This window comes from Echinops telfairi, unplaced genomic scaffold (assembly GCF_000313985.2).
Source record: "Echinops telfairi isolate 266 unplaced genomic scaffold, ASM31398v2 ScPeMD7_7409;HRSCAF=8447, whole genome shotgun sequence".
Classification (NCBI taxonomy): Eukaryota; Metazoa; Chordata; class Mammalia; order Afrosoricida; family Tenrecidae; genus Echinops; species Echinops telfairi.
In genome coordinates, this window is record NW_022111309.1 from 12388811 (window position 1) to 12415704 (window position 26894).

A 26894-nucleotide genomic window follows, 5' to 3' on the forward strand; every position below is an offset into this window, starting at 1 on the left:
GAGCCGGACCCACTCAATGGCTGGTTGTCTGTGGGGGGTTGAAGGGGGTGGACTGTAACTGTAGACCTTTCTGTGTAAGTACATGGAGCTCTTCCTCGCCCGTCTGGTTTCTGATCAGCTGTGTAGGCTGTACGTGGCACCATAGCTTGTTGACTTTTAATACTCTCTCGTGTCATTTCAGATCTTTAGCTTTTTCAAAGTTTCATTAGAATCACTGTGAAGGTGTCTCCTTTTGCACATCATATAAGTATATCTTGGCGCATAAGCATCCCTTGAAAATGGAACTCTTGGATCAGAGGGTAGATGCATTTATCATTTCAAATCGGTATTGCCACATTGCCCCCCGCCCCCCGTGACTGTTGACACCGGGAGTTTAGATCCAGGGGCATGCCTTCTGAAGCCCTGGGCTGCTCATAGGCATTGATGGGTGAAGCTACAACTGGTGCCCTCTCTCCTTCTGCAGCCTCCCAGCCCAAGGAGCGCCCTCGCTCAGCAGTCCTCCTGGCTGACGAAGCCACCACCGCACCCATGTTTGCCAACAGGCGGTCCCAGCAGAGTGTCACACTTTCCAAAAGTGTCTCCATACAGAATATCGCTGGGTAAGTGGGGATTTACAGGTAACTCAGTTGTAATCATCAGGGCATTTGGCAACAGGATCCTTCTTTGTGAAGTGAAGCAATTGGTTAGTGCATCATCGGCCATTCGGAATGGGGGTGCACCCTGAGGACACTGTCACAGCCGCCATTTTTGTTAGTCCACTTTCCAAGAACCCAAGGTCTACAAAGATTATTTTTCAATCAAAATAAAAAGTGGGAGTCATAAAAAGATATAGCTATGAAGCTTAGCTGGAAGCACTAAGGGTCTCGGGCATCTGGCTCACTATCGTTCAGAGGAGCCTTTTTTAACCAGTTTTCCATTCTTGCATCTCAAAATCACTGCCATGCAGGGGAACAAGGTGGCAATTACCATGGTCAGTTTCCCACCACTCATTCTCACTGGGTGTGTTACCTATTCCTCTACGACATCGTTAAGGAGCTCAGGTGACACGATGGTTGAAGCACTTGGCTGCCAACTGAGAAGGCAACAAGGGTAGCCCACCAGCCACCCCCATGAGAAAGAAGCGACAGTCTGCTTCCATAAAGATTTACAACCTTTCAGGCAGTTCTGTAGGCTCTGTTCTATAGGGCCACCAAGGGTCGGAATCGCGTAGCCAGCAGTGGGTCCTGCATTGTGCCAGTGCCGCGCACTGGTGATTGCGGCCTGGGCTGTCAGCAGGTGGTGAGGATGAGGCTGCCGGCTGTTTGGGACAAAACTCTGCTTGCCATCAAATGCATTAGTCACTTCAAATAGAAGCTTCAAAACCAATTCTTATGTCTCTCTGAACCTGGGTTGGATGGAAATTCTTTAGTTTAAAGGGTACAAAATCTCCCCTTTTTATTTCCTAGCCCTGATGCTGACTTAAAAAAAAAAGTTTCAAGTATTTATATTTTGTTTTGTCTTTGTATTTTCATTACTTGCACAGACCCTCTTTTCAAAGTTTGTAGTGTTATCAAGGTTTGCACTACTGTTGCTTGTTTTTGTGTAATGCAACAGACATTTATTGGGTACTGACTAAGCAAGCTGGTGAGTTAGGGTTGAGAAAATTTAAGGCATACAGTTTCTTATAAGTGCTCAGTGTGTAGTTACTTGGAGAACGGTAAAAGAAAGTATCTAGTGGTTAGGCAATGAATTTCAAACAGAGATTTCTTATATACTGTGTACATAGTTTGAGGGGAGGGTGGAAGAGGTGTTCTTGGTACCTACTGTTAAAAAAAATGCTGAGGCTCATAAAACTTGGGGTTGAAGTGATGGTTAGTTAATATTTCCAACATGTGTAAATGACATTGTGTGTATTGTGTCTTCAGTCATTGCAGCTATGATAGCCAGTCTGTCGGGTACTCGCCTAAGCAAGCAAACCGGGGCCCCCAGAAGGTATTTGATGGCATCTGCTTCTCTTTGTCTCTAGAGTTGGCAACGATGAGAGCATGGCAAACACTTGGAAATTCCTGTCGCATTCAACAGACTCACTCAATAAAATCAGCAAGGTCAACGAGTCGACAGAGTCACTGACCGATGAGGGTAAGAGGAAGGCCAGGCCAGTGTCTTGCGGGTGCATCTCTAGACTCTGTATGTGCCACCAGCCACCCTGCGTGTGTCCAGGGTATCCTGATGGCCGCCTTCGTCCTGCCTAGGTGGTCTGTAAAGCACTAAATGGTTTCTAACGACTGACTGACCCACTATGCCTGTTTGTCAGGTCGCGGTGCCCTGAAGGTGGTGTGGGATGCTCTCTAGTAGGGTGCTCTTCTTCCCGTCGGTCTGTGGGCACGTTTTCTAGCACATCTGCAAGTCTGCTTACCTAAATGCCAAACAGACCAGGGCTCTTCCAATTCCCATAGGACTCACATCTTAATCAGTGTTGTTTGACAGATGTTCCTCACTCTTAACCAGAGTCTCGAATAGAGAGCCCTTGACTCGCAAGCAGGAGGTAGTTTCTTTTCGATTATCAGGATATCAGGCTCCATCCATGCCCCCGTGTCCGTGCGGATGTGTCTCTGTAAATACATACCCCTCGTACCCTGAGGAAAATCCAGCCTGGGCTTTTTAAGAGTCGCAGTTCCACGATTCTGATCTTGCTTTGTGGCATTTTGAGGAGTAGGTACAGACATGAACGAGGGACAGCTCATGGGAGACTTTGAAGTTGACTCCAAACAGCTGGAAGCAGAGTCCTGGAGTTGCATTGTGGACGGCAAATTCCTGAAACAGCAAAAGAAGGATGCGATCAAACGGCAAGAAGTGATTTATGGTAAGACTCCACCATTCGCTCAGCACTGCGGGCGTTTGATTCGCTACTTCCAGCGTTCTACCTGGTGGTGTGATGGGCTGTGGACACCTGAAATTTCAAGTAAATTTTCTTTTAAAACTGGGATAGAGATGCTGGCTTGTGTCCTTTTCTGCCTTGCATCCTTTCATTAAGCCGACTATTGTATTCATGTTGGTTTATGCAACAGTCCTAGAAAGAGATTGCTTATGAAAGTGTAGCTCAGTGCCTCAGCGGTACTAGTAGCTCATCCAAACACATTCATGTTCTAGGGCTGCCGTAAAATGTGAGAGGGGCTGAATCCATGGAAGGCGCCTTTGGCGATTCATAGAGTCCGCTCCAACTAAAGGCAAACCCATTCCCAGGGAGTGGACTCTGACTCATTGTGATCCTGAGGGACAGCGGACAGCTGCTCCGCAGATAGGGTCTCCCAGGCTGTAAGTCTGTAGGGGAGCAGACTGCCTCCCCGTCTGCAGTGGGCTCAAAGCTACCCTCCTTCAGTTTGGTAGCCCAGTGCCTCGTCCACTGTGTCACCAGGGCTCCTCCAACGTGCTTGTCATCTGAAAGCAATGCTGAGTCAAGGGAAAGCTAGAGGAATGAGGCGAGGACACTGTTGGGGCCCAGGCCCCAAGCTGACACGGGACTGTACAAGGCCGTAGTAAGACTGCCGCAGGGGGTGCTGCAGGAGAAGGCTCCTGAGCCTGAGCTTTGTCCTCCCCCACAGAGCTGATGCAGACAGAGTTCCACCACATCCGCACACTCAAGATCATGAGCGACGTGTACAGCCGGGGCATGATGACCGACCTGCTCTTCGAGCAGCAGATGGTGGAGAAGCTGTTCCCCTGCCTGGACGAGCTGATCAGCATCCACAGCCAGTTCTTCCAGAGGATCCTGGAGCGGAAGAAGGAGTCTCTGGTGGATAAAAGTGAGAAGAACTTTCTCATCAGGAAAATGGGTGACGTGCTTGTCAACCAGGTGAGCAGTGGCAAGGGTCTCGGCCCTTCTCGGGTGCAGTGGAGTCTCATCAAGTTGATTTAGTCTCTCTGAGACTCGGTTTCCTTTCCTATAAAATGAGGCCAGTAAGTTGTCTTCCCTGTGCTATTTTAAAAAGTTCAAAAGAGCATATGCTTAGAGTATGTAGCACATGGTGGCTCGCTAACAGAAGATAGCTTTTCGTCCTCAGAGACTATACCTTGATCAGGAACAACGTAGTTTAAAGTAAGATAATATGAGAAATCAGAAAATGTGTGGAACACTTCAAAAGATCTCATTTGTCTAAAACATGGGCAGACTTATGTGGCCCAACGCCTTATTTTCAGAAAAATTACTCAGCGCCCTGCTGACAATGAAAAACATTTGTTCTCTAGCCCATCGTCCAGAATACAGTGTAGGTGTCTGCATTCCCGGGCCTGCCAGGAGGACGGCACTGCCGACTTTGGGAAACACGGTCTCAAGCCAACTTGTTCACAGGAAAACAAGCAAAAGATGTCTGTGCAGTACTTCATACACCGAGGGGTTTCCAGAAGCTCACTGAACAGCGGAATTCAAAATTACTAGAGTTTTTCTGTAAATGTTATGAGACTCCCTCATGTAGTATGGTTGCTAGTTCATATGAAGTATGGTTTCAGTCCTGTCCCCTAAAGTGTTTTTGTCTGAAAGTTTTAATAACTTCTCAGTGCATTCTTTAATAAAAGTTAAGGCAAGATACCTTATCAGGTAGATCTTTTTCTCCAGCAAATCTCTGCTTCAGTACTTGAGGATTAGAACTTTGTCTAATTCTCTCATCGCACTCATGATTGTATTCAGATATCTGCTATGCACATACTAAAGGCAAGATAAGAACTACAGGGTACACCTGGCATTAACCTCTGTCTCGTGGAGCTCGCCTTCCTGGAGTACAATCAGGTGTGCTATCAAACATATGCAATGGCAGTGTGGCCGTTGTTTTCACACAAGCATCTGCCAGGACAGGCGGGCTCAGCTCAGCAGTGAGTGTGGTCAAGCCTATTAGCGGGGATCTTCCCTCCCCCAACCACCCCCTCTCTCACACATTGTGGTTTTTCTCCTCTCTGCCTCTCCACTGCCCTCCCACCTGCACAGGTATCTACCTCACCTTCCCTGGACTTGGATCGCCACCTGTAGCTTCTTGGTTCTGTGCAAATCCCTTTAGAAGATGTTCAATGGTGGGATTCAGATATTACCGGTGTCTTAGTTCCATGTGCCTGTGCCTGCAGAGCACTTGATGGATGATGTAGCCAGGCTCCTTAAAGTCGCCTTGCTTTCTCCATTGATAAATGGGGAAAGGAAAGGCTACCCTCGGCCCCCCCCCCCATCAGAGTTTTTTATAAAGTCAATTGTTGGTAAAACTCCAGAGAGCTTTACCACCGTGGAAATTGATGCTTTTGTGTCATGGACCATAAGCACAAACACATTGATTTTCTTCCCCAAAGTGAACACGTCTTCAAAGAAACCATTGAGCTTGCACACACTTGGACATATTGTAAGGGCCATGCAGTTATCTTGTTGGGACTGCTGGGCTGAGCTCAGTAGTGTAACAGAGCCAGGGTAACGAGTGAGCTGGAGCTTTTAAATGAATTAATTAAAAGACATACATGAACACTTTCATCACCCCCAAAAGAAACTGGGTATCCCTCTCGTTTCTCCTCCTCATTGCCCACTAACTTACTTTTCGTGTCTATGAATTGGCCTGTTCCGGACAGTCCAGTCCACGTCAATGAAGTCCTATAATACGTGGCCTAGAGTTACTGAGTCCTTTCACTTAAGCTCGTTTTCTGAGTTCATCTATGTTATACTACTCATTCATAGTTTATTCTTTTACTTCAAAACAATTCCCTGAAATCGGCTTATCACATTCATTCATTGGTTGATGGCCACCTGGGTCTGCTGCCACGTCGGGGCTGTTAGGCTTTTTCAGGTGGACCGGATGCCTTTCACGAAATGGCAATAGACTCGAGCCCTTTGGGTTTGAGCGTGACTTTGATTCTCCTTCCTCGGCAGTTTTCCGGTGAGAATGCAGAGCGCTTAGTGAAGACCTACGGCAAGTTCTGCGGGCAGCACAACCAGTCTGTAAACTACTTCAAAGACCTGTACACCAAGGACAAGCGTTTCCAGGCCTTCGTCAAGGTACTCGGTGGCATGTGGCCATCCCTGCATGTGTCCTTCTAGTTGGTGGAGCCTTCACCCGGCGTAGCTCCTGACTCTCATTCTGCCCCTTTTAGAAGAAGATGAGCAGCTCTGTAGTAAGGAGGCTTGGAATTCCAGAGTGCATACTGCTTGTAACCCAGCGCATCACTAAGTACCCAGTTTTATTCCAAAGAATATTACAGTACACCAAAGGTGAGTCTCCCTGGTGGCTCAGTCTCCCAGGCCATGGGACTGTTCCTGTGTGTCCAGTAGTTCATGAGACCCCCTGGGGAGGGGCATGTCCATGCTCTAGCAGGTCCCCAAGGAACCGTGAATTTCATCTTTCAGTCACTGTTCTCAGTGAAAATTGAAAGTGTTCTAATACTAGGCATAGCGTATGTGATAGCAGGAGAAGGGACCAAGGATGAGTTCAATAACGTGAGCAACTATACTTGCAGTAGCCATTGAAACGCGTGTTGTTCCTTTCTCTAGTTCTTTCCATCCCCAAAATTGCCTGGTTCCTTCTGTCTTAGACCACAGCATGGAATTGCATGTTTTCTGATCATTGAAAACTCCCCAGTCAGGGTGCGATGTAGCAACGATGAAACATACAACTTTTCCTCTAGTTTCTAAATGCTTCCTCCTCTCCCCCACTATCATGATCCCAGTTCTACCTTACAAATCTGGCTAGACCAGAGGATGTACACAGGTACAGATAGAAACTGGAAACACAGGGAATCCAGGGCAGATGATCCCTTCAGGACCAGTAGTGTGAGTGGTGACACTGGGAGGGTGGAGGGAGGGGGGTTTGGAAAGGGGGAACCGATTACAAGGATCTACATGTGACCTCCTCCCTGGGGGACGGACAACAGAAAAGTGGGTGAAGGGAGACGTCAGACAAGGCAAGATATGACAAAATAATAACTTATAAATTATCAAGGGTTCATGAGGGAGGGGGGAGCGGGGAGGGAGGGGAAAAATGACGAACTGATGCCAGGGGCTTAAGTGGAGAGAAATGTTTTGAGAATGATGAGGGCAATGAATATACAAATGTGATTTACACCATTGATGTATGTATGGATTGTGATAAGAGCTGTATGAGCCCCTAGTAAGACAATTATAAAAAAAAAGAAAAGAAAACTCCCAAGTGTCTTTAGAATTGAAGTGATGGCAGAGGCAGCAAGACCTCTGCTACACTGGCACGACCTCAGGGCAATGTGAGGAGGGAGTGAGAGGGCATGATACCCCTCTGCCCCTGCAGCTCAGACGTCTTCTTTCCCTCTAGACAATGAGGCAGAGCAGGAGGATGTAGCCCGGTCCTTGAGCCTGGTGAAGGGCGTGATTGGAGCTGTCGACAGCAGGGTGGCAAGTTATGAAAAGAAAGTGCGTCTCCATGAAATTTACACGAAGACGGACAGCAAGTCGATCATGAGGATGAAGAGCGGTCAGATGTTTGCCAAGGAGGATTTGAAACGGAAGAAGCTTGTGCGGGATGGGAGCGTGTTTCTAAAGAGTTCAGCAGGAAGGCTGAAAGGTAAGGCTCGTGCATGGCGCCGCTCAGTGTTTTCCCGAGGAAGGCAGGCGAGGCCCACGGGTGTGAGGTAGGAGCCCCTGCCCCACCCCAAGTTCTTCCTGCAGACCCACATCCAGCAACCACACGGGAGCAGCAATATTGCAGGAATCATGGCCGGACTGCACTCAGTAGCCCCCAGAGACACACAAAGCACAAGAAGACGGTGCCCTTGAGAATAGGGAAATGCGTGTGAACAAAACAAACAAAGGATGGCATTAATATGAAAATACAAGCTTTTAAAGCCCATCCTTTCCCCTAGCAGAAGTGGGTAGCACATTTGGGTGCAGTTTTAAAGAGGGAAACAACCCATTTCACAGCTCACAGACTGAGGTGAAAGGGAGTCCCTAACGAAAAGGTTGGGAGTTGGAGTTCACCCCTAGGTGCCTTGGCAGAAAGACCTGACACTGCTTCTGCGGAAATCAGTCTCTGAAAACCCCCTGGCTCACAGTTCCTCTCGGGCATGACATGCATGCAGTCGCCTTCAGTCTGCATCAGCGCCACAGCAGCTGGCTCTGTGAGAGTAAAAATAGCATTGGTATCAGAATAAAGCAGCTTGTAAGGGTTACCCTGGCTCAGAATTGATTCTGGGGCACACGACAATAGGTCATTGTATGTGTTATGACGTGGACAATGAGTACCAGGAGGAGGGGTGAGGAATAGGCAGCTGCCTGGGAATTTTCTAGAGACCTCAAAGGTGGTGGCCTTTCAGATGTCTTCAAGGATGAAGAGGAGGCTGCTGGGCATGAAGGGAGAGAGCGTTCCAGGTCATGGGGAAGCCGGGCCTGAAGCTTGGGCTCTAAAGGGCCTGGGCCGTGCAGGTGCAGGGAGGGACAGACAGACGGCGGCAGTCTCCGAGAGCAGAGAGAGGGAGGGGGAAGAAGCCTGGAGCCCTGTGTAGGCCAGACGGCCCTGGAGTGCACACTGCAGAGGAAGACCCTCACAGCTGGGCAGTGGGGGGGTGTCAGTTCATTCCGACGCTCCTGGTGACTGCTCCCTCCGTTGCAGAACAGACCCAGTGCTCCAGGGGGCTCTGAGTTGCTTCTGGGTGGGTTTAGCTCTGATGGCACAGAACAGAGAGTGGGTCACGGTGAGGGATCTTAGACCGGGAGGAATTGAAAATATGTGTAGTCCAAGGGCAGGTAACTTCTGCGAGTGCAGGAAGAAGGGCTTCTCCGAGGCGCTTCTGGTACACTCAGACCCCGGCCGCCCCGGTGAGCAGCAGCCTGCTTACCTGTTAGCGCCACCCAGGGGGTTCTGAACTGCAGGAGTGGCCATGAAGCGGAAGGGCAGGTCCATTTCAGAAAGTAGGGGAATCCCTTCCTGCCACCCTGCGGCTTGGTCTCAGACTAAACAGTCCCTGAGGCCCCTTCCTCTTAGCTCTGCTCCAGGACGTCCTAAGAACCCTAGTTCAGGGCTCTGCCCACACTGCCACTTGGTCTGTCTTGGAGGCAGGTTGGCTGTCCCCAAAATACCAGCTCTCTCTTTAAGAGCTTGAGTTTCCTTGAGCTGCCTCTGCCTGGAGCCAGCACTGTATTCTTCCCTCTGCGTGGTACATTCATCCCCCTCCCCTCCCCCGATAAAACCTAATCGATTCCAGCTGTTGGAGGAAAGCTGTGGCCCCGCCGATGGCAGGATGATAGGTCTTCTGCTTCAAATGCCTCCACTGGAGAGAGGAGTGGTGTTTAGTCTTTTTCACCCCCAGTGAACTCCTGCCAAGAACAGCCTGCTCTGTACTGGGTGCCCGCCGAAGGGGTGGGATTGGTTTTCTCGGATCCACTGATACGGAGCATAGAAACTGAAGGGTCTGTGTCGCGGGGGGAATAAATTATTATTTTTTTGGCAGCCAACTGAATCATTTAAAAGTAAACATTCAAAACACAGCTAGTGGCAATATGAGGGAAATTCCTGTGGTCTTGACCGAAAGCTAGCCCTCCACCGGCACTGGACACCCACGCTTCTGTTCCCTTGTTAGTTTTGCCGTGAATTTCACGGAAAGGGCAAAGGCTGGAGGAGAGGCCAGGAGGAGCCAGACCACCAAGGAGCAGGCTTGCCCAGGGAGGGGTAGGCGCCCCTCTCCAGGCAAGGATACGGAGGGCTCACGCGTCAGCTCGAAGTGAAAAGCTTTGTCCTCAAGGGAATGTGGAAAATGCCATTCCCAGGCTCCTGGAAAATTGGCCATGGTGGGTTATGGGATTCTTTTTGATTCATGGATCTGACTAGAGATGTGACTGGATTTGAGAAGAGTTGAAGGCTCTTTGCTGTCCGGCTAGGTGGCGCGGTGTGGAGGCCCCTGTCGCAGCATGGGTGTCCTTGGGCCCTTGTCACGTTGTTTTACCTTATGTCACGGAACAATTAGCTGAGACATACAGTCTTCTCTGGTGCAGGGAGACGGAGTTGACCGGCAGGTGTGGGAGCTAGGGAAAAAGCCATCATACCCAGCGTGAAAAAGGGGGGGGCCTTGGTGTGCGCTGGCCCTGCTCTCCTGGGAAGAGAGCAGGAGAAGTCGGCCTTTCCATCGGCGCAGAGACATGGGCGGCTCCCCTTTGGGCAGCTTTCCTGCTCGCTTGTCCCAGGCCCACCCCGCGCATGGAGTCAGACATGGAGAAGTGGCTGGCCCGTGTGTTTCGTGGAGGATTTGTGACATCACATCTGTTGGGGTCCAGCTTGCAGGTTTTATTGCTAAGAGTATTGCCCTACGGGACATACCTTTCCAAACGGATTACAGTGAACCCTCGTTTATGCGGTTAATCGGTTCTAGACCCTACCATGATAAATGAAATTCGGCGAAGTAGGATTCCTTATTTGTAAATCAAATGTTTTCGTAGTTAGAGCATAGAGGACATGAAAAAACACCCTTTAGTCACCATTACACTCGTATTACCCAATTTATTAAACGAAAAAGGGAAAATACAGTAAAACATTTTGGACGTTACAATTATCATTTATTATTTATTATATTATTTATGGCATCAAGCATGTACAGTATGAGCCAATCGGTGGCAGTAATGACAGAGCATGCGCTGTTACGCAAAAACCGCGATAGAGTGAAGCCGCGGAAGTCGAAGCGCGAAGTGGCGAGGGTTCACTGTACTTCGGCGTTTCCCAAACAAAGCTTCAGTGAGAAGTCCCGTTTTCAAATGCCTTTAAAAACGTCATGACCAGGTCTGGATCCTGCAGGCCTTTAGAGCTGTTTCTGTGGAAGAGGGTAATCCCAGGATTTGCCCTAGTGGGAGTGTATTGCCGGGTAAGTCTCTGATGTAGACCTTTCTGACTATGCTTAACCATTCTCTTTCTCCATCCTGTTTCATGTTCCAGAGGTTCAAGCAGTTCTGCTCACTGACATCTTGGTGTTCCTGCAAGAAAAAGACCAGAAATATGTCTTTGCCTCATTGGTAAGCAGAATTGTCATTCAGTTCTGTTTGTAACTAATCGTATTAACAACAGGTAAGTACTGGGTGTAAACACTAGACTACCCTACTCCCTGTTAACCCCCTACCCCTATCCCACATCATCTAAATTAACTGACGTAAGACAAATATCCCTGTGTAGTTTGTCATAGACCCTCACAGGTTTCTGCTTCTACTCCCCAGTGACCCTGTTCTGGTTCCTGCAGTGCCACCCTTTCAGTGCCTTGGACATGGGGAACTTTCTTCTAGAGAGAAACCTGCCCCGGGGTCCTTCTACCGTGTCAGGCTCCATAAATCCTGTTCACCTGCACACCTGACCAGAACCTTCTCGGTCGTGGTTGATCATTTGGAAATCTTCCAGTGTAATTAAACTGTCATTAAATAATAGGGCATCTTGCCCTCGCCCCCTCCCCCTCCCTGCAAGCTGCCATCGTTTGTTAAAGCAGATGCTTTTAAAACTACAGTAGGATCTTTGTCTTACAGGCACAGTTGCCCTGACGAGGTAGAATATTACTACGCTGTTTCTGGTACTCAACCCCTCCCGCTTTTCCAGGACCAGAAATCCACAGTGATCTCTTTGAAGAAGCTGATCGTCAGGGAAGTGGCGCACGAGGAGAAGGGCTTGTTCCTGATCAGCATGGGCATGAAAGACCCCGAGATGGTGGAAGTCCATGCCAGCTCCAAGGAGGAGCGCAACAGCTGGATCCACAGCATCCAGGACACGATAAACACGTTGTAAGTGGAGCAGCCGCCAGGCGCCATCATGGTCTGGGCAATGGACAGGCATCGGTATATCTCAGGAGTGCCTTGCTTTGTCTTTTTTGGGTGTTTTAGGAACCGGGATGAAGACGAAGGGATCCCGAGTGAGAATGAGGAAGAAAAGAAACTGTTGGACATGAAAGCCCGGGAATTAAAAGGTAAGCCAGGGGCCGTGCTGTGTGGCACCGGCCTGTGCAGTGTCTGCTGCAGCTGCGGCAGACTGAGGTGGTCCCCGGGCTGCGGGCGGCTCCTGGGTGTCAGAGCTGTCCCAGCAGGGGCTGGAAACGGGGCCCACGTGGAATGCTTTGAGCAGAAGTGAAACCAAGTCAGTGCACGCTGGGCTCCAGGAACACGGCTGTACGGGTGTGTCTGATAGATGAGGCCATACGCCCTTGCCACGTGGTCTTCGTTTGTGTCACAGAAGAATTAGCAAGATTTACGTTCTTCTCGAAGATGCAGGCGGCAGGTAGAGAAAAGTCTTTGGGGGAAAGTAGGCTCCGGTTAATCTGTTTGAACCCTCCTGCCAGTCCTTGGCTCTGTCCACGGCCCCCCTGACGTCCATGCATTCCCAACCTCACAAGGGAGGCATACTGTTATTTATTGGTTATGTCTCTTCGACATCCCACCCCCATCCACCCCCAGTTAACAGTCTGAGGGGCACAGAGGCCACGTGTGTCATCGGTGGCAGAGCTGGAATTCCTACCCTGTCTTTTCAACAGCTGCCCGGGTGCTCGTCCCTCTTTGATGGCTAGTGTTGGGTGCTCTGATGGGAGTAAACTCTCCCCTTTGGGAAAACATAAGGCTCAAAGTCGCATGAACTTAGCATTGAGGGAGTTTAGTTAGTCCTCCAAGATGTGCAGTGATGTGTTTTTTGTTGTTTTTAGTTCTGTTTCTGCCAGGGAGGGGGCACGATGAGCAGAGTGAGTCCAGGGCTATTACTTTGTATTGACTGAGGTGCAAGCTTCCTTCTGGTAGCATCACTGAGCACCTGGGCAGGCGTACCGCTTGGTTCTAGGGATGCAAGGATTCCTAAAACAGAGCCCTTACCCTGGGGCAGGTTGTTGTTGCCGGCTACATCCTAGCTGCGTGTGAACCATAAGGTCAGCAGTTCAAATCCACCTCCCTGAGAAAAAGGTGCGGCTTTATACTGCCCTCAAGATTGCTCCTCCGGGAGCAGTTCCATGGGGTCCCTATGAGTCTTAATGGACTCGATGGCAGTAGCATGAATGACCCACGGGAAGCTCGTATTCCAGTGAGAAAGACATACATGCATGTATGTCTGCCCCGAGTAGTTTTACGGCATAGCGCAGATGGAGCGTGTGCAGCTCACAGACTCTGCCTGGTGGATTAGTCTCCCTGCGAGCAACTAGAGCAGAAACCATTAGTGCGCCTGGTCAGGGTGGGAGAAAAGGTATGAGACATTGGGTACTACATGATGTGAAGGCAAGAGAGCTTCTCAAGGAAAATGATGGATTTCCTTTTAAAAAAAGAACGCCTTAATGTGTGCTGATGGGAATTGGGAGAATGGTGTGAAAGGGCCGGGCCAGCCTCGGGAAATGGAAGGAACCGATGGAAGGCCTTGGGAGTAGGTTCCCAGAGAAGTGGGTCCGGAGGGACTGGGTATGCGTGCTGTGGGTGTAGGTGTCGGGCAGAGGGAGGGACACGGCCTCTCCCAGGTGCAGGGCAGCCTGTGTGAGCGGGTGTGGTTGGCCCAGGAAGAGATGTGGTTGGCTGAGGAGAAGAGATGGTCGGGCAAGAAGGGAGGGAAGGTTGGTTTCTGACATGCTGCGACGGGCCAGTCAGGCATCCTGTGGAGACAGAGGGCTCCCCAAACAGCCAGTAAGGCAGGGTTTGCGATGAGGCTTTGTGAGTGGTCAGCATGGGGAAGAGGTGGCGATTCCCCGGAGGGAACTCTGGGAAATAAGGAAAACCCACAGTGGAACCCCGCAGGGCCCCCAGGTCCATCATTGCAGGTGGCGGGTGTGTAATGTGCTGCTGAAGACAAGAGAAGCCCACAAGGGCCCCCGAGTTGGGGAGGAAACCCATCCGTGCTGAGAAAAGGCAAATGAGAGGCCTCACTGGATGGTGGCCAGAGCCGCTACAGAGGAGTAGGAGGAGGGACAGAGGGCAGAGAAAGAACTGGATGGAGAGGGTAAAGGAGAGCATGGTGACACACACGTAGGTTAAGTGCTCGGCTGTTAACCAGAGTTCGTCATGAGTGTCCACCCAGGGATTCCTAGGGAGAAAGGCCTGGAGACACAGCACTGAAGGGTCAGTGGCCCAGGAGAGACGGCGCTTCTCCAGCACGTGGCGGTCTCTGTGAGTTGGAAATGACTCCGTAGCAACTGGTTTGGTCGAAGGAGATGGAAACAAAGTGCAGGCTGATCAGAAAATGTGTGGTTCTCTCAGAACTGCTGGTGTCTGCCTAGAAAGACATGAGATAGTCCAGAAGTTGATAGAAACGGAATGGTCCTGTCCATAAATTGCCACAAGGTGGCGATCACGTATTCAAAACCCAAACTCAACCCTGCCTTGCAGAGAGTGAATTCCAACTCTGAGTGACCCTATGGGATCAGGGTAGGACTGCCCCTGTGGGTTCCCAAGACTAAATCTTTATGCGAGTCGACGGCCTCATCTTTAAGGCCTTCAGGCTACCAGCTCAGCCCTAGCCCATTAAGCCACCCGGGCTCCTGATCACCTGTTCACCTAATGATAAACTCAACAAAATCACAAGAACCCTTTTCTCCATCTGTCCCGCAGAACAACTTCAACAGAAGGACCAACAGATCCTACACTTGCTGGAAGAGAAGGAGCTGATTTTCCGGGACATGACGGAGTGCAGCACACCGCTGCCTGAGGATTGCTCCCCAGCCCACAGCCCCAGGGTCCTCTTCCGCTCCAGCACCGAGGAGGCTCTCAAAGGAGGCCCTTTAATGAGAAGTGCAATCAATGAGGGTAATTCCCATTCAGCATGACTGCGTGCAGTCTTCTCCAAGTGCTTTACATGCTAATGTTATCTACCAGGTTCACTTTTTTGTTGTAAATAAGAAATCACCAGAAAGCTATACAAAGCAAGTATATCACATAGCACATTGTTATCGAGTGAGCAATGCCACCGGTAACTAACTCAGGAAATAGACGTGGCCGCCAGCTCCCAAAGCTCCAGCATGTACCCTGTGCCACTTCACCAGGGACAGGCCTTGTGACTCTTATGGTAGTCATTTGTCTGGGTGTGAGTTAATACTTTAATTGACTATTTGTAGATACTATGGTTACAACTTATGTTTTTGGCATATCTTTTCGGAGTTTTAATTGATAGCTGAACCCTCCCATTCTTCTCCATGTAAGCTTCTCCCTGAAGCCAGTGGGTTCCCACAGTTTGGGTTGATTGGTAGAGCATTGCTCTTGTTGTCCTTGCCCACGTCCTTCATATTAGTGTGGGACCCAGAGGCCATTTCTCCTGTGGGATTTGACCTCTGTATGTGCCCCACATGGCCTTAGGGGATTAGATTTCTGGAAAGTGCTTCTGAAGATTTCCTGCCTCGCCTTCTCTTCCTTATACCACCTGGGCCCTCTGTTTTCTTTCAGTCCTCTTGTCCTGCCCTGCTGGGTTTTGTCACTCCCAGTACTTTTTGTGGGGCCCTACTACCCCAGAGAAAAAGCCATTCTTAGACACACTCGAGAGCCCAGTAGCTGAGGCTATGCCGGGTCCTCCGACCCCTCACCATGGCAGGGTGCGGGAGCCCTGCCAGCTGCTGTGACTGCCCTCCATTAGTGCACTGCACTCCCCAGTCAGGAATGCCTTTGGGCTCTCTCCAGGAAACCACTCTGCCTGCCCTGTGTTGGGAGCGGACTTCAGAAAGTGCATGGGGAAATTCCACTATTTCCAACACATTTTGAAGGGTTTGCCTTCCTGAAGCCCCTCACATTACAGTGTTCCCAGGCCTAATGGAACCCATTGAGTCGCTGCAGTGCCCAGAGAGCCGATGTAGGCTTTCCCAGGCCACCAGTCCCCAGGAGCAGACATCCTCATCTCTGTCCCACAGGGTAACCTTGACTTTAAAACAACACACTTGTAGTCAGCAGTTTACTGCTCACCCAAGAGCCCCGGCAGGGTCCCAGGCCTCGTGTGTGTGAAAGGCACTCTGGTAGAGCACTGTGTTGAAACAGCAAACTGCTAACCACATCATCTGTGGTTCAAGCCCACCAGCTGCCCTACAGGAGAAAAAGGAGGCTCTCTGCACTCATAAAGACTTAACAGTCTCAGAAACCCTACGAAACAGTTCTGAATTCTGTCTTAGAAGGTTGCTGGAAGTCAGAATTGATTCAGTGGTCAATGGTCCAGGCTGAGTTTTCAGTAGGATCCAGCTCAGATCTATGGCCTGAGCTGACCCTGCCCTCTGAGCAAGGAAGGGACTTCCACAGGCCACTTTGAGCCCTTTGCTGATTAGGTTGACTGGAAGAGCCAGATTTTTTTTTTCTTCCCCCTCCTTGAAAGAGGTGTCAGTTTGGCCTGTTTCCTTTTTCCAGTGGAGATCCTGCAGGGCTTAGTGAGCGGAAGCCTCGGAGGCGCCCTGGGGCCAGCCGCCGGCAGCCCAGCCGAGCAAGACTGCACTGTCGGCCCTGTGTCCTTGCCGCGGAGAGCAGAGACCTTTGGAGGGTTTGACAGCCATCAGATGAATTCTGCGAAAGGTAAATGATTCCAAGCTCCTGTGCCTTTACCAGCAATCCAGACTCACACCCACGAAAAGAAGGCCTCCTGGCTCAAGTACATAGGTGGCTGCTGAAACACCCCAGAACTGCTGCACATTCAGTGTGAGTAACCAGAAAGAGCATCATGAGATCGCAGTTAAGCTGTAGCTACAGGAGTTTTCCTTCCCACCTACATGGGTAAAATGATTATTATCCATCACATACCTGCTACCAGGTGGCATCCCCTTGTTGGCATAGAAATAGACACCTCTTTGGGTGTTTTGCATTCTTTTTTCAGTCTGTTTCTCCACCTGGAAAACAAAGCATGAAAAAAAAAAAAGCGTGTGTGTGTGTGTGTGTGTTCACTTAGGAGGTGAGAAGGAAGAGGGAGACGACGGCCAGGACCTCAGAAGGACGGAATCAGACAGTGGACTGAAGAAGGTACTGCCCTCAGCTACGCTGGCTGCCCCACACTTCCCTGGGACTTCACATCTGGGAGCTTGTGTTGGGTGCCCAGCCTGCTATTTTCAATTCCTTCTGGATTGTCAGAGAAAAGCAGAGTTTAAGAACAAACAGTACGGATTGTTTTGAAAGATTCTCTTGTACAGACTCCCATTTCATTGGCTGCTTGGCCTTTCCAGGGAGTGGAGCACATGGCTTACACACCCGGCCCTACCACGAGTTTCAGTAAGAGGTCCTGTTTAAATGCTCCCAGCCAGCTTGATGTCTTCCCTGACCAAAGTCACCGTGGGCCTTGAAGCTTCACACTTCTTCATTCTGTGGCGTGGTAGAAGAAAATGGGAAGCCACAGCCCAACTCTGAAGCACTCTCACTGTGATGTGTTTTACGTTGTGTTTGTCCCTATTTTAAATGTACGGTTCTTTGTTCCGTAGGGGGCTAATGCTAACCTGGGCTTCCTGCTTAAAGGAAACAGTGAGGTAAGGACTTTGTGTGCTATTGTAAAGAAGTGGCATTTCTTAGCACTGTCGAATGAGGGGTACCGTACCATTTTTGCTTTGCAGTTTCAAATAAGATAGCTTTGGGCTGTAGTCTGTATGCTGTCCCTTTTTTTTAACCTTTCCTTTTGTTACAGTTCCAGGACTCCTTCTTGGTAATTGGCCAGTTAGGGTATTGCCCAGGGCTTTTCATCAGCCTGCATTGTTAGCTCTGCATGAGCCTGTGGAGGCTCCTTAGGGGTTTATTTCAGGAACAGGCACACTGCATAGAATGAATAACAACCCTTCCCAGAACGCAGACCTCATAGCCAGAACTACACAACTCGGACAGGGGCAGAGATTGTGGGTCAGTATAAATTGGGATTTCTTGTGCTGCTTTGAGAACTGTTTTCACCAAATACCCGAATCAGCTGTCAAGAAGCCCTGGTGTTCTGGTTAGCAGTCAGATTCTGCTGCTGGAGATAGGCTTTGCCCACCTGTCCCCTTCTCTCCTACTTTCCTCTTACCTAATCATCAAGGTTACCGAACCACACCAAGAAACAACCCCGCTCCCCTCAAGCCACTGCCCACTCGTTGCCACCCCATGTGTGCAGAGCAGAGCTGCCCCTTCGGGGTTTCCCAGCAAGTGATCAGGCCTGTCTTCCAGGCCACCTCTGAGTAGCTTTTAACAACCCCCCTTTCCTCTGCTCAGTGGTCACTGTTTGCACCAACCAGACTCTTCAAGGTCTGTGATTCCTGATGTGTGTGGCTTCCGTGTCTGCAGCCTGGCGTGATGCCCATGCTAGAAGCTAACCAGAGTGTGCTCTGAAAGGATGATCTTTGAGTTTTCTCTTGCTCTTAACATACTGCTTAAATCCCTGAGAAGCTTTATTTTAAATTCTTAAATTAAGGGGCACATGGATTTATGTATCCTTTGTCATAGAGGTCTAAAGAGTGGTGAGATCCTGGCAGAATCCTCTTAGGCATTTCTATCCACAAGTGAAATCCACCTGAGCTCAGGCAGACCGTTTGCTCTCTGAATCTGCTGCTTGAAAATCAGCTGCTAGTAGAACTTACTTTTGTCAACCTCTTCCTCTGAACGCGTGTTTAATGAGGAAGTGGAGGTAAGAAACCATTCGAGACCAATGTGCTTCCCTGGCATGTTAGTGCATTCTGCGCTGTAGGTAGTCGGCTAGGGTCAGCAGGTCTCGGGCAGCCCTCGCTCTTGGTTTATTAAGAATAAACTTACTGAGGAGTAAAAAGTATTCCTAAAGGAGCTCAGCCTAGTAACTTAAGTTTTCTCTTTTATTATTGTTTTTTGTTTTATAAGAGATAGATAGATGTCCATGGTAGGAAATGTGAAAATGTCTGAAAGTCTATCAAGTTTTAAAAAGTAAACACACCTCTCACTTCCCAGAAATCATTGCTGTTCTGCAAGTATATTTGATGTTTATACGTACTGCCTTTATGTCTGCACAGTGTAGCATGGTTGTCTGAGTTTGTATGTGTATGTACAGTATTTAAATAGTTTACACAATATGAATCAGTACTGCTAAAGCATTATAGCTTGGTCGTTTTTTGTTTTGTTTTTTTGGGCCTCTGGAAACACATAATCGGTTTGACAGAACAAGCTGTTTAAAAGCTCTAGATGGTGTTGTATAACTTGATTTAATCTTTCTAATCTTTTTCTACTTTTTACTTTTTGAATAATGCAGCCAAGAACACTCTTGCATGAGTGCGTTTTTTGCACCGCTCTTTGATTCTGTCCTCCGCGTGCCAGATCACTCTGTAGAAAGGAGGTTGTACAGGAGGTGTTTATCACTGCCTGTCAGGTAGGAGGGTGCCCATGCCCACCTTCCACTCACCAGCATGGAATAGTCCTGCTTTTTACTGAGGCTCTTTTGTTTCGATAACTTCAAATGATCTTTTTAATTTCCATTTGTTTGATTTCAAGTAAGGATGGATCATCTTTTGATAAGCTATGTCATTGGCTTTTTGTAGCTCATCTTTTCTAAATTGTTCCTCACCTAGTTTTCCACTAAGACATGTTTTTGTTTTGTGTTTTCTGCCTTACTGATTTACAAGAGCATTTTTAAACTACAGCTATTTTCCATTTGTCTTTGTGTTCACCTTTGGCCCTTGCCTTTTAATTTGATATGTATATGCTTCTATAGTGAAATATAGGAGGGGGGAATCTGTGGCTTTCCTGCATCACTGCCATCTGTGAAAAACCTTTTGCATTTTAAGATCCAAAAGCATTCTTTCCGTTTTCTTCTAGCACACTCCTACGGTTCAGTTTTACATTTAACATTTTAAGCCATTTTTACAGTTGTTTCTTTTGTATGTGAACCAGGTTCCCGATTTTTTTTTTTTAAGCAGTCATCAGTGGGTAATTTTTTCCCCACCTAAAATTGTTTTTATTTCACCTTGAGTTTTTTGGTTTTTCTTTAAATCATTTGGGGAGGGGGGGGGCTCGTACAACTCATATCACAATCCATACATACATCCATTGTGTCAAGCACATTTGTACATTTGTTGCCGCCATCATCATTCTTAAAACATTTGCTTTCTGCTTGAATCCTTCGTATTAGCTCCTCATTCCCCCCACTCCCTGCCCCCCTTCCTGATGAACCCTTGGTAATTTAGAAATTATTATTATTTTGTCATATCTTACACTGTCCCACATCTCCTTTCACCCACTTTTCTGTTGTCCGTTCCCCAGTGAGGGAGTTAAATTTAGATCCTTGTGATCGGGTCCCCTTTCCTAACCTACTTTCCCCGTAACCCTGCTGGTTTCGCTACTCTCATTATTGGTCTGAGGGGTTTATATGTCCTGGATTCCCTGTGTTTCCAGTTCCTATCTGTACCAGTGTACATCCTCTGGTCTAGCCATATTTGTACGGTAGAATTGGGATCATGATAGTGGGGGGTGGGGAGCATTAAAGAACTAGAGGAAAGTTATATGTTTCATCGTTGCTACCCTGCACCCTGAACTGGCTCGTTTCCTCCCCGAGACTCTTCTGTAAGGGGATGTCCATTTGCCTACAGATGGGCTTTAGTTCCCCATTTCGCACTCCCCCTCATTCACAATGATATGATTTTTGTTCTTTGATGCCTGATACTGATCCCATTGACACCTCGTGATCACACAGGCTGGTGTGCCTCTTCCATGTGGGCTTTGTTGCTTCTGAGCTAGATGGCTCCTTGTTTATCTTCAGGCCTTTAAGACCCCAGGCACTGTATCTTCTGATAGCCAGGCACCATCAGCTCTCTTTACATTTATTTATACACTCACTTTGTCTTCAGGGTCATGTCGGGAAGGTGTACATCATGGAATGCCAATTTAATAGAACAAAGTGTTCTTGCATTGAAGGAGTGCTTGAATGGAGGCCCAATGTCCATCTGCTACCTTAATACTAAACCTATAAATATGTGCACATAGATCTATTTCCCCATCCTCATATATATATTTATATATGTACATGCCTGTATTTAGAACTCGATAAATGCCCTTTGCCTCCTAGTTCTTTCCTCTATTTCCTTTTACTTTGCTCTTGTCCCACTATCATGTTCAGCCTTCATTTGGGGTTTCTGTAATTCCTTTCAGTTACATTGCCCTTGAATGATCAAGCCCTACCAGGCCTCCAACACCCTCCTTGCCATCGATTTTGGATCACTTGTTGTTCCCTTGTCCCTGAGTTTGTTAACACCCCTTTCCCCGACCTCACCTTCCCCCATATCTGCCCCGAAACTAGTGGTCCTGGTTTTTTTTTCCAGATTGTTTATTCTGCTTATCTTATCTAGATAGACCTGCAGAGATAATAATATGCACAAAAAACAAGACAGAGCAAAACAAAGCAACAAAAGAAAACAAAACAACAACCAAAAAAAAACAATGACCAAAAAAAGAAAAGCCTGTAAATAGTTCAAGGTCTGTTTGTTGACCTTTAGGAGTGTTTTCTGGTCGAATCTGATGGGCTGCCACGCCTGGCCCTAACGTCTATTTTTGGTATTCCTGGTTCTCGATTTTTTCTCCCATATTGAACCAAGTTTTCACTGGTCAATTTATTGACTACTTTGTCCTTTCCCACTGATTGGAAATACTATTTACATGGCATGGTCAGTGCTCACCGGTGCCAGTACCCTTACATTGCTCTGTCTGCCATCTCTGTGCCAGGCATTTTAGATGATGGAAGCATCATTTCTGATAGTACGTTTCAGTGTGTTTGCTACTTCACTACCTATGCCTGCTGGTTTTCATAACTGCTTACAATTTGAAAATATTCATTAAAATTCAAGCACCCCTTGGAATATTTTTTTTAAATTATCTTGCAACTAACCACTTGTGAAATGGTGCGATAAAGTCTCCCTGTTGGTGTTTTGCAGGTCATCCAGAGCATTGTTAACCTCCACCAACTTCTTAGCACTCTACAGGTACGTGGCTCATCTTTCACTTTTCACTTACCTATTTAGAGGACACCTTAAAGGGGATATTGTTGACCTACATCTTTGCTTAAAGTTAAGGGGCCCCCATGCTAGGAGATAGTGACTCTCATGGTGACAAAAGTTAGAAAATGAAGTACTTAGGGTACCAGCTACATTAAACCAATGCCACCCCCTTTGAGTTTCCAAGACTGTCACTGTTTATGGTAGTAATAAACCTAGTCTTTTTTCTGAGTAGATGCTAGGGGTTTCGAACTGCTGACCATGCAGATCTCAGCCCAACTCATAACCACTGTACCACTAGGGCTCCCTCACTATCTACACTATTAGAGTGGAATTGATGAAAAAGTAGTTGACAACAGGTACTATCTGATAGCCAAGCTACACAGCACAGAAGGTACTCACTTGAATTTGTGCTTAGGGTGGGTGTGAAATTATGGTGACTCCTGCCAGTGGTGCCAATCAGGTTAAGAGACCTAAAACCACCTGTTCCCAATGGCTAATTGTATGGTGCACAATAACTCCCACTCCATATGTGAGCTGCATCCTGTGGGAAGCCCAGCTTCCTTTCCCTGTCAAGTTCTTACTCCAGGTGCCCATGTGGCCACTCTCGCATTCCTAACCACCTGGGGCCTGGTCAACAGATGCCAGCCACAGTCTCAGCACTCCCTGAGACCAGCTGGGACAAGTTTGGGACCTTCCTCCGTTCCCACCCTCATGGTTCCAACTGCAAGCTCAGGAATCCACATGACTCTACTTCAAACTAGCTCCCCCAACAGCTTGTCCGTTTTCTGAAATGACTCACAAGAGTCGCAGGAAGCATACCTGTAAGAGCAGCGTTCTTATAACAAAAAAGGGATACAAACAAAGAAATGTAGGAGGCAGGCCCAACATGGGACTCCGAGCAGACATTCCAGTCCCTCAAGGTGAAAGGCCAGACTTCTATCCAAAGAGCTTCCCAATCAGGAAGTGCCCTCTAAGGCTGGAGACTCTTAGTGACTGCATCCCACGGCCTGAAATTCTCATCGTGACTCCTGAGGCCTATGAGCATCTGGCCCCCAGGTTACCTCTCTTGATCTGTCTTGTTCATAAGCTCTCCGCCATCCAGGAACAGGAAAGGCTAATTCACATTCTGCACCTCACAGTGGCCCTCCCACAGCAGCCACTGTTGAGTACCATATATACTCGTGTATAAGCCGAGTTTTTTAGCACATTTTAAATGCAGTTTTTGTGGTAAAATTAAGTGCCTCAGCTGATAATTGGGCCAGCTTATACTCGAGTATATATGGTACCTCCCGGGAATAGTCTCCAACTCCATTCACCTCTCCTCCTGGAGATCTATTGTTTGCCTTTGAGTTGATTGTGACCATAGCCATCCTACCTCCCCGACCTCATACACACGCATAGATGTTCTCTCACTGGCCCCAGCCCAGACAATGCCGATGACTTCTTGTCATCACGTGGTCACATCTTTGTACCTTTGACATTCCTATTAGCCCGACTGCTGACTTTCCCCGGGTACATGTAGACTGACCAGCGTCAAGTGGTGATGCGACCTGCCCTGTGGAGCCAGGAGGAGGGCTCACCTCCTGGGCTGGAGTTTCAAGTCTCCTCCTCTGCTGCTCTCCGCAGGGGGTGGTGTTACAGCAGGACAGCTACATTGAGGACCAGAAGCTGATGCTAAATGAGCGAGCACTCACGCGGAGCTCCTCCCGCCCCAGCTCCCTCATTGAGCAGGAGAAGCAGCGCAGCCTGGAGAAGCAGCGGCAGGACCTGGCCAACCTGCAGAAGCAGCAGGCCCAGCACTTGGAGGAGAAGCGGCGGCGCGAGCGAGAGTGGGAGGCGCGGGAGAGGGAGCTGCAGGAACGTGAGGCCCGGCTGGTGCAGCGGGAGGAGAAGGTGCAGCATGGGCAGCAGGACTTGGAGAGGGAGCGGGAGGAGCTCCAGCAGAAGAAGGGCACGTACCAGCATGACCTGGAACGGCTGCGTGCTGCCCAGAAGCAGCTGGAGCGAGAGCAGGAGCAGCTGAGGAGAGATGCTGAGCGCCTGAGCCAACAGGTAATGAAAGCCAGGTGTTGTCCCTATTGCCATTGGCTTCCCAACCTACCCCCACTCGCCATTCAGAGCCAAGGGCTGCTCCTTACCTGCTGTGGGCCAGCCACAGGAATGGCTCTGACAGTCAGGAGCCTTCTGTGCGCTGGAGACCCTAGAAAGGAAGCGGAGGTTTAAGCTTTTTTTTTTTTTTTATCGTTTTATTAGGAGCTCATACAACTCACAATCCATACATACATCAATTGTGTAAAGCACATTTGTACATTCATTGCCCTCATCATTCTCAAAACATTTGCTCTCCGCTTAAGGCCCTGGCATCAGCTCCTCATTTTTTCCTCTCCCTCCCCACTCCCCTCTCCCTCATGAAACCTTGATAATTTATAAATTATTATTTTGTCATATCTTGCTTGTCCGATGTCTCCCTTCACCCACTTTTCGTTTGTCTGTCCCCCAGGGAGGAGGTCACATATAGTTCCTTGTAATCAGTTCCCCCTTTCCAACCCACTCTCCCTCTACGCTCCCAGTATCACCACTCACACCACTGGTCCTGTAGGGCTCATCTGCTCTGGATTCCCTGTGTTTCCAGTTCCTATCTGTACCAGTGTACATCCTCTGGTCTAGCCAGACTTGCAAGGTAGAATTCGGATCATGATAGTGGAGGGGGTGGGGGGTAGGGAGGAAGCGTTTAGGAACTAGAGGAAAGTATTTTTCATCGTTGCTGCATCGCACCCTGACTGGCTCGTCTCCTCCCCGAGCTTTTTTTAATTTAAAGACACTGAAAGCAGGGCAGCCCGGTGGTGGGATGATGAACCTTTCCTTTGGGCAGCTCTGACTGGCTGATGGGGACAATGGAACTTAGTGGGGACTGACATCTCCCTCTGCCCGCCCCCCTCAGCGCTGGCTAGGGTTGCCTCTGCAGCCTGTGTGGGAGAGCAGGCAGCCCTACTCTGTGGCTTGGAGGAGCCTGTAGGCTGATGGGGCAGCACCCCAAGGACATAGGGAGCCCCATCCCGGCCCAGCAGTAAATGGCCGTGAGGACCCGTGAGGGAGAGGGGAAGGGGAGGGCAGGCTGCATCTCGGCTGAATTACTGACTGGCCATCCCCTGGGGGACTTCAGTGATGGAGAAAGAGTGTGTTTGGTGACGTTCCCTGGTCATTCTAAATAGAGCATACGTTCCCAAACTTACATACACCCTGTTTTCAAGAAAATCATGACTCATCGCCGCCGCCGCCCCCCCCCCGCCACCTTGAAGCAATTAAAATCTTTGAAACTGTAGCCCCTAGTCCAGGATAAAGTGTGGGCATCTGCTTTTGCAGTCCCCCTGCTTGTCCCTGCTTTGAGAAACACCGAATTCACAAAGACCTACCTCTTCGTCGAAATGCCCATCTCGTCGTCATTTAGTAGCAAATTAAACCTATTGTCCACAGGGGGCACACTGAAGTCCCTGTAGAGGTTTCAAAGAGATGATGGAAAGCGGCAAATGGTCCCATTTCACTCTCCACACACACACACACACACACACACACACACAAATGGTCCCATTTCACTCTCCACTGATCTCTACACACACACACACACACACACACCCCGAATTCTCTGGGCTTTGGCACAGGAAGGATCCAGCGACTGAGGCCAGGCTTTCCCAGTTTCCCTTTGCGTAGGACCTGGGCGTGAGCCACTCTTCCACTCACCCTCTAACTTCGGCAGGCTCTTACAGGCTCTGCTTGCAAGAATCTTCTAATCCCCTGTCTTGCTGCATGTCCTTCTGGGTCGGCTCACCAAATGCACTATGCCTCTGCTTTCCAGTAGCCGGAACACCACAGGAGGGTGACTTTGACAACCAGAACTTGTTTTCTCACTGTCTGGGAGGCTGGAAGTTGGAATTCGGGGCACTTGCTCTAGAGCAGTGGTTCTCCATCTGTGAGTTGCGACCCCTTTGGGTCTCCCAATTCATGCCAGTAGGAAAATTACAATTATGAAGTAGCAACAAAAATAATGTTTTGGTTGGGGGTCACCACCACATGAGGAACTGTATGAAAGGGTCGCAGCATTAGGAAGGTTGAGAACCACTGCTCTAGAGGCAGCCTTTCTACCCTCCCCTTGTCTCTGTGCTTCTGCTCCTGGGCGTTCTGCATGGGACTTGGCATCTCTTCCCCTTTGCTGCTTTTCACTTGCATGATGGATCTTGTTATACCTCAGAAGCCTTGGGAATAAGACACTCCCTACAGTAATGTTGCCACATCATAGCAGGCACCCCCCCCCCCCCCAATTGCCTCATGGGATCATAAATAGGCATTGAGGGTAGGATATTTGACACACATTTTGGGTGGAGGAACAGTCAGTCCATAAACAAGCTAGCAATTCTTCATGATACTGATTCAAGTGCATATTATGATAAACAGTGGTAGTGGTAGCTCCTCCTGGGGGAGAGCTCCAAACACGATGGAGCCATTTCTAGCCATACACATAGAGTTTTCTAAAGCCCAAGGACGTGGGTAGACCCCCAGCAGACAGTTAGTTTTGAGTTGGCCGGCCCTTCTTGCATGGGTGCATGGGGGGCTGCCAGCCTCCAGCTAAAGCCTCTCCTGCACCTGTGCAGGTCCCCCTCCAGCACCAGAAGGTGATGAAGATTCCGTCGTTCTGTGCCAGCGCCGAGGAGCCCCCGCTGACCTCCACACATCCACTGCCAAAGTCAGGGCTACTGGACTCGGAACCCACAGTGTCCCCCAAAAGGAACAGCATCTCTCGGACACACAAAGACAAGGGACCTTTTCACATACTGAGTTCCGCAAGCCAGACAAGCAAAATGCCGGAGGGACCCAGCCCGGCCCCTGCACCCGCCTCCACCTCCACCTCCAGCCGCCTGTTCGGACTGTCAAAGCCGAAGGAGAAGAAAGAGAAGAAGAAGAGGAGCAAAGGCAGCCGCGCGCAGCCTGGTGAGGACTCTGGCTGCCTGGTGTCTGCAAAGGGGACACTGCCCGGGCAGCCATCTCAAACGGGGCCCCGGCGAGGGGGTGGCAGCTGAATTGTC

At 49.1% G+C, this 26894-nt stretch overlaps 1 protein-coding gene across 12 annotated transcripts in view; it reads left to right on the top strand.

Annotated features, from left to right (window-relative positions):
• Nucleotides 1–26894, top strand: part of AKAP13 (A-kinase anchoring protein 13) — a 312203-nt gene that overhangs the window by 280065 nt on the left and 5244 nt on the right. For 10 of the 12 annotated variants that reach the window (XR_006680703.1, XM_045296492.1, XM_045296498.1 and 7 more), the window contains 17 exons: nt 464–599; nt 2006–2118; nt 2690–2842; nt 3582–3832; nt 5876–6001; nt 6097–6214; nt 7287–7535; nt 10890–10966; nt 11535–11716; nt 11816–11898; nt 14501–14695; nt 16271–16432; nt 16803–16873; nt 17326–17370; nt 21754–21801; nt 23443–23868; nt 26463–26799. Coding sequence is in view for 11 of the 12 variants with exons in the window: in XM_045296492.1 (XP_045152427.1) it covers nt 464–599; nt 2006–2118; nt 2690–2842; nt 3582–3832; nt 5876–6001; nt 6097–6214; nt 7287–7535; nt 10890–10966; nt 11535–11716; nt 11816–11898; nt 14501–14695; nt 16271–16432; nt 16803–16873; nt 17326–17370; nt 21754–21801; nt 23443–23868; nt 26463–26799 (2772 nt within the window). In the remaining variant the exon portion in view is untranslated. The remainder of the gene's footprint in view (nt 1–463; nt 600–2005; nt 2119–2689; nt 2843–3581; nt 3833–5875; nt 6002–6096; nt 6215–7286; nt 7536–10889; nt 10967–11534; nt 11717–11815; nt 11899–14500; nt 14696–16270; nt 16433–16802; nt 16874–17325; nt 17371–21753; nt 21802–23442; nt 23869–26462; nt 26800–26894) is intronic. The other 2 variants (XM_045296493.1, XM_045296494.1) reach the window with 2 other exon arrangements.